Source organism: Euleptes europaea, chromosome 4, assembly GCF_029931775.1.
Source record: "Euleptes europaea isolate rEulEur1 chromosome 4, rEulEur1.hap1, whole genome shotgun sequence".
In the NCBI taxonomy this organism is placed as follows: domain Eukaryota; kingdom Metazoa; phylum Chordata; class Lepidosauria; order Squamata; family Sphaerodactylidae; genus Euleptes; species Euleptes europaea.
In genome coordinates this window covers 106,257,477-106,264,934 of record NC_079315.1, presented here as the reverse complement: position 1 = coordinate 106,264,934, position 7,458 = coordinate 106,257,477, and the positions used below count along the sequence as shown (strand labels likewise).

The window sequence follows — 7,458 nt, the reverse complement described above, 5'->3', positions numbered from 1 at the left end:
AAAAAACTATTGTCTGCATCCCGCTAGTAGTAGTAGAAGAAGAAGAAAAAGAGGAAGAGGAGGAGGAGGAGGAGGAGGAGGAGGAGTAGTTGGTTTTTATATGCCGACTTTCTCTACCACTTAACGAAGAATCACCTTCCCTTCCCCACAACAGACACCCTGTGAGGTAGGTGGGCCTGAGAGAACTGTGACTAGCCCAAGGTCACCCAGCTGGCTTCATGTGTAGGAGTGGGGAAACAAATCCAGTTCACCAGATTAGCCTCCGCCGCTCATGTGGAGGAGTGGGGAATCAAACCTGGTTCTCCAGATCAGAGTCCACCACTCCAAACCACCGCTCTTAACCACTACACCTCGCTGGCTCCCAATGCCACTTAAGAAAATGGCTTCTTTCCTCTGCCCTTGAGCGCAGCTGCCTGTCTCCCTAAGTACAATACAAGTGATCAGGGACCAATGCCTGCCACTCACAAAAAGCTTCAGCCTCTGCAGACGTGTCCTCAAAGTAGCAGGTGGACGAACAAAAAGCAGGCTTCCTTCCTGGAAAATTTTTGTGCCTCTTTTGACATAGAGGACTCTGGACTGTTTAAATTTCTCTTATTCTGGCTGACAAGGGGGGGGGGAATCACATTCTTTTTGCGGTACTGTGATAAACTGCTGACGATCAGTTCTTTATTCACTCACGCCCAGTGCTTCTCTGCACTTAGAAATGAATTAGTTCACTGTATAATTTTGCAGCATCTCTGTCCTTAGTGGTATAGCATTAGAGGAATCAGAAAATTAGCAGCTTGGAGAGGGTAGTAACAAAGCTGGCAATTTGGGAAACGAGAATGTGTTTACACAGAGGAAATTGTTGACATATTGAAGGCAAATGAATAAAACCCTCACATTTTCCCTTGAACACTATGTTAGAGCCAGAAAAGCCCCAGCAATAGAAATATGGAATATTTCCTGCATAGAGTCTTGTTATAGGGGAGGCAGCACTTCTCCCATTTCTGCTATAAAACAAAATCAGAGGAGATGTGAAGACTAATGGCTGCACATAGCCTTTCTAGAACATAAATGTGGTAGTGGGAAAATATATATATCCTCAGTTGTCAGATTCATATACCCACCATTCCGCTTATACGCTCGGAGGAGGAGAGCGTATTGGTTTTTATATGCCAACTTTCTCTACCACATAAGGGAGAATCAAACCAGCTTACAATCACTTTCCCTTCCCATCCCCACAACAGATACCCTGTGAGGTAGGTGGGGCTGAAAGAGCTCTAACAGAGCTGTAACTTGCCCAAGGTCACCCAGCTGGCTTCATGTGTAGGCGAGGGGAAACAAATCCAGTTCACCAGATTAGCGTCCGCCGATCATGTGGAGGAGTGGGGTATCAAACCCGGTTCTCCAGATCAGAGTCCAAGAGATTCTCTTGGCTGAGTTTGGGTCTCAGCCAGTCAACTTTGGCCCAAGCATGGATTCAGACTCCAATCTCCCTGGTCTAAGCCTAGCACTGTATCTCCTAGACAAGAGCTGTGGCTCAGTGGCAGAGCATCTGCTTTGTATGGAGAAGGTGTCCAGTTCAACCCCCAGAATTTCCAGATGAAAGGCTCAGGTAATAGGTAATGTGTAAGATTTTCACCTGAGACCCCGGAGACCTGCTGCCAGTTACAACAGACAATGCTGACCTCAATAGACCAATAGTCTGACTCAGTATTAAGCAGTCTGATGTGTTCATATGTACTACACCAAAATGCTTCTCCAGTATAGGGCAAAACAATGAATCACTGCTGTGGAGGGGCAGGTTTTGTTGCTGTTTTCCGCATCTCTTGTTTTCAAAAAAAATGAATGGCATGAGTCCTCCCTCCACTGTTCAGCTGGTACAGCCTTGAAACAACTAAACACATACATTTTAAATAAGAGTCACAGAATGGTGCAGCTGGTGTGGTGGGAGGAGTTTGGGTAAGGGGTTGTGGTTCAGTAGCACAGCCGAAGGTCCCCGGTTCAATCCCTGGCATCTCCACTTAAAATAATCTGGTAATAAGTGGCGTGAAAGACCTCTGCCTGAGAACCTGGAGAGCAGCTGCCAGTCTGAGTAGGCAATACTGACCTTGAAAGATTGCGGGTCTGACTCAGCAGAAGGCAGCTTCGTGTATGAGTTGTATTGATCATCGCTGGTGACGTAATGGGGCATATGGTCAGTGGATATCTGTGACTCATGGGCAACCATACTCCCCAGATCTGCCGATGATTAGATGGTTAGTCCCAGTTTCCCAACGGCAAAATCTTGCAGTTTCAGTGCTGGCAACAAAAGTCTTTGCCTTGAAAGGAAACTTCGGGATTCCTTGCCACAAATTAGTAACTACAGTGCCACTTGTTGTTCAAATAAATCTACAACCAGTGCTAATAAGAGCCTGGGAGAGGTTGACCACCAGAGAGGCTGACTGCAACCAACGCTCAGCCTTCCTCGTGGTCTCCTGTTTGAGGCAAAGGTTTACTTTGAGGCTGTCCAGTTTAAGAAGAAGAGTTGGTTTTTATATGTCAACTTTCTCTACCACTTAAGGGAGACTCAACCCGGCTTACAATCCCCTTCCCTTCCCCTCCCCACAACAGACACCCTGTGAGGTAGGTGGGGCTGAGAGAGCTGTGACTAGCCCAAGGTCACCCAGCTGGCTTCATGTGCAGGGGTGGGGAAACAAATCCAGTTCGCCAGATTAGCGAGAACAGTGGCCAAATACAATCTTTTGATCTGTGGGTGGTGCTAAGGGAAGAATGCAGCAGATGGTTTTATTTAACGGAATGGCTCTAGCCCACGAAATCTTACGTTAGAAGAAAAACTTGTTAGCTTTTAAGGTGTCTTAGGATGCCTGTTTATTTTATCTGTGGCTGATGTAATGCAGCTAAAGCTCTAGGGCAGGGAGCTTTTACTCTCAAAAGTGTATGCCCTGAAAGTCTTGTTGGTCTCTAAGATGCTACTATTACTATGTATGGGTGCGAAAGCTGGACAATGAAGAAAGCTGATAGGAAGAAAGTAGATTCCTTTGAAATGTGGTGTTGGAGGAGAGTGTTACGGATACCGTGGACTGCCAAAAATACAAATCAGTGGGTTCTAGATCGAATCAAACCTGAACTGACCCTAGAAGCTAAAATGACTAAACTGAGGCTGTCGTAGTGCTTTGGTCACATCACGAGAAGACCAGAGTCACTGGGAAAGACAATCATGCTAGGAAAAGTTGAGGGCAGCAGGAAAAGAGGAAGACCCAACAAGAGATGGATTGACTCTATAAAGCACTGGTTCCCAACCTTTTTTTGACCAGGGACCACTAGGACCTTTTTGTTCGGTGCAGGGACCCCAAGGTTCAAAATAAAAATTCCGAGAATTTGAAAATAAACTTTAATCATAACTGTTAGTTAAACATTAAACTTAGAATAATATTTGAATATATGTTTTTATAATAGAGAACTTTTAATCGAAAATATTAATTTATTATGGGTTTATAACTTTGTTTCATGGACCTTAATTTCGTTCTCGCGGACCCCTGGGGGTCCATGGACCCCCGGTTGGGAACCAGTGCTATAAAGGAAGCCAGGGACCTCAATTTGCATGACCTGAGCAAGGCTGTTAAAGATAGGACGTTTTGGAGGGCATTGATTCATAGGGTCACCATAAGTCGGAAGCGACTTGACGGCACTTAACAACACACACACAATGCTACTGGACTCCAATCTACCTGTTTTGCTGCAGACCAACACAGCGAAGCCAGATCTGGAAATAGCTACACTTTCTTTCATAGCGTTCGCGACCTCTAGTGGCAAAGGTTGGAACAGCAACTAGGGTTTCCTGATGAAGAGGCGTTTATAAAGATCAGAGGCGAAACTAGCTCTGGATTCGTCAATGGCCTAAAGTTGCTAACTCCTTCTGCCAATCCATACCTCCCTTTAGCTGCCGGACTCTCCAGGCTGCCACCCTTGAGCACTACATTTAAAAAAATATTATCGTTAATGTTAAATATTAAATTAAATATTAAATATTACTATTAATAATCACGTTGTTCTACTGATAGTGATCGTTCCGCTTTACCGACGGCACTGGCCTTTATGCAATTTAATCAGGTTTGTCATTGTACAGAGACTAGTTCCCTAGGGCATTATTATTATTATTATTATTATTATTATTATTATTATTATTATTATTATTATTATCAATGAACGTATTGGGTTTAGAATCATCCACAGCCTTCCCCCCCCCATCCTTATTGCTCACAGAAAAGTCGGGGTGGGGAGAGAAGTAATGAATGATACAGTTAACTTTTGCAGAATAAACGAGCATCGGAGAAAAACAGGCTTTTAAAAAAACACTACAGCAAGAAACTCTTTCAAAGCTCATACAAACGATGCATCGCTTGAATCACGTTAAGGGCTTGAGAGAATTGAGGTCTCTGGTCAGGTTTTTTTTTTTTTTTAGTTTCCCAGGTTGCAGAGTGTCCGCCGTGAGGTGGGACTGCAAGCACATCGTGCTAGAGTCATAACGAAGAAAGCGATTTTGCAAGACAGACTGAAAACAGAAGAGAGACAAGTTCTTTACTTCTCTGTCTAAACGACTAGGTTCCATTTGCTGCGTATAGGAAAGCAGGACTTCAGTTCATAGAATCATAGAATTACAGAGTTGGAAGGGACCCCCAGGGTCATCTAGTCCAACCCCCTGCCCAATGCAGGACATTCACAACTACCTCTCCCCCCCAAAACCTCAGTGACCAGAAGATGACCAAGATGCCTTCCCTCTCATCATCTGCCTAGGGTCACAGAATCAGCATTGCTGACAAATGGCCATCTAACCTCTTCTGGGGAAGCTGTCCTCAAGACAGAAACGATGGTCGCTCCCCTCCCCGACAGACCGGTTGGGTAGCCTTCTAGGAACCTGCAATTTTTTTTAAAAAAAAAAAAGCATGCAAAAGATCCGCGCGTTTGAAGTCGAGGGTCGTGCCGTGGGGTAGAATCGGGCTGGGGTCCCTGCGGGAAAAGCAATCCGGGTTTCGCTGGTAAGGGAGAGGGGCATTTTTTCGAAAAAAGCAGAAAACCCCAAAAGCCCCCCCACCCACGCACCCCCCCACCCCCGCCCAAGCCCGTGCGTGCAGGAAGTCCCCCGTTCGCGCTCGAACAGGCGGCTCCGCGCCGGCTCTTGGGGCTGCGGAGGAGCGCCTCTGGCTCGGAGCGCCTCTCCCCCAGCCTGCCGGGTTTCAGCACCTTGGAGAGCCCCCGGCGCGCGCCCCCGCCGCCGCCGCCGCCGCGCGCGCCCCTGCCCCCAAATAAGAGCCGGCGGCGGGGGCGCAAAGGCGGCAGAGCTGCGCCGCTCCGGAGACGGGCAGGACTGGGGACCAGGGAGGCGGGCAGAGACGCTCCTTTGGACGTGGCCAGGCGCAGGATCCGTCTCTGGGTCCTTAGCTGCACGCCGCTAGATCCCCTGGAAAGGAGCCGCTAGATCCCCTGGAAGGCAGGGTCAGAGGCTGGCTCCCTTTCCCCTCTTGCTCTCTTGGCGCTTCAGCTCTCTGACTTTGGATCGGCGCCTTGTTCATCTGGAAACCTGTGTTTTGTTTTGTTTTGTTGCTCTCTCTGTTGGACTCCTACCATTCCCTCCCCAAGAGAGAGACTGGCTGTGGGGGTCTCTCTTTTTTTCCCCACCGACTCCCTAGCCGAGGACTTCGCAGTCCCTGTTGGATCTCCGGGCACAGGCTCCCAGGGTTTTGGATACTAAGCTCCAGGCTGGAAGGGGGAACCTCTTTTTTTAGATCCTAGGTGCCGGCTACACTTTGGAGAGGTGGAAGGGGAGAGAGGGAGAGGAGCGGAAGCCTCCCTCTACCATGGGATGGATGCCCTTTGCGAACACAGCTACTGCTCGCTGGCAGCTAGCATGAAAGAAGCCGGGCCGGGAGAAGCCCTGGATTTCTCCCAGAGCCTTCTGGAGGAGAGGCAATGGAGCAACCTCAGCAACGAGTCCCTGCAGGAGCTTTCCATGAGCTTCACCAACCTGGACCGAGCGGACGGGCTCCAAGGGGCCGGCTGGATCGTCCTCCGCATCCTCATCTCCATCGTCTACTCGGTGGTGTGCGCCCTCGGCCTGGTGGGCAACCTGCTGGTCCTCTACCTGATGAAGAGCAAGCAAGGGTGGAAGAAGTCATCCATCAACCTCTTCGTGACCTGCCTGGCGGTGACGGACTTCCAGTTCGTGCTGACCCTGCCCTTCTGGGCCGTGGAGAACGCCCTGGATTTCACCTGGCTCTTTGGCAACGCCATGTGCAAGATCCTCTCCTACCTTACAGCAATGAACATGTACGCCAGCGTCTTCTTCCTCACCGCCATGAGCGTCGCCCGGTACCACTCCGTGGCCTCTGCCCTGAAGACCAAAAGGCAAGGGAGGTTCTGGGGGAGCTGCTGGTCGGCCAAATGGCTCTGCGTCCTCATATGGACCTCGGCCATCCTGGCTTCCCTCCCTAGTGCCATCTTCTCGACCACCTCCACCATCTTGAACGAGGAACTCTGCCTAGTCAAGATCCCTGACAGCCAAGGGAACAATACTCAGTTTTGGCTGGGGCTGCACCAGTCACAGAAGGTACTGCTGGGCTTCGTGGTGCCGCTGGGCATCATCACCCTTAGCTACCTGTTGCTCGTCCGCTTCATCAGCGACAGACACGTGGGCGCCAGCTCCTGCGGCCCCAGCACCAAACGCCGGACCAAAGTGACCAAATCGGTGACCATTGTGGTGTTGTCCTTCTTCCTCTGCTGGCTGCCCAACCAAGCGCTCACCACCTGGGGCATCCTCATCAAACTCAACGTCCTCCACTTCAGCCATGCTTACTTCCTCTCCCAGGCGTACCTCTTCCCCATCACGGTGTGCCTGGCACACTCCAACAGCTGCCTCAACCCCATCTTCTACTGCCTCATGCGCAAGGAGTTCCGCAAGGCCCTCAAGAAGATGCTCTGGAGGATCACCTCGCCCTCGCTCACCACCATGCGCCCCTTCACGGCTACCACCAAGCCGGAACAGGAGGAGAAGGCGTTGCGTGCCCTGATGTCCGTTCACTCCGGCAACGATTCTCCCGCAGCTGATGCTGCTCCTGCCGTGGCAGCCACCATGTGCAACGTTATCTCTTATCCCCCTGGTGTGGTGGTGTACAGTAGCCGATGTGACGTCTTGCCCACCAGTGGCTCTGCTGAGACTCACTGTTAGGCTTCACGGGGTTAGGTGCGGTTGACGTTTTCGAGACTGTTCCTGTCCCCAGGGTCGGTTGATAGGTATCTGTGCGTCGGGGAACTTGCCTGTCTTACAGAGAGCAGGAGGATGGGTGTAGGGTTGTGCCCCTTGGGTTGCTGCATTCCTAGGGGAGATAGGGAGAAGGAAAGGAAAATGTGTGCAAGGATGTGCTGTAACCCAGGGACAATAGCCATAGCGAGGCGTTTGGGAGAGGTTTCCCAATACCA

The 7,458-nt window shown here is 50.0% G+C and overlaps 1 protein-coding gene across 1 annotated transcript; it reads left to right on the top strand.

Annotated features, from left to right (window-relative positions):
• Window positions 1-5,845: 5,845 nt before the first annotated feature.
• Window positions 5,846-7,207, top strand: RXFP3 (relaxin family peptide receptor 3). Its single transcript, XM_056848867.1, has one exon. It carries the CDS (start codon window positions 5,846-5,848, stop codon window positions 7,205-7,207), a length of 1,362 nt encoding a protein of 453 aa, XP_056704845.1.
• Window positions 7,208-7,458: the final 251 nt, after the last annotated feature.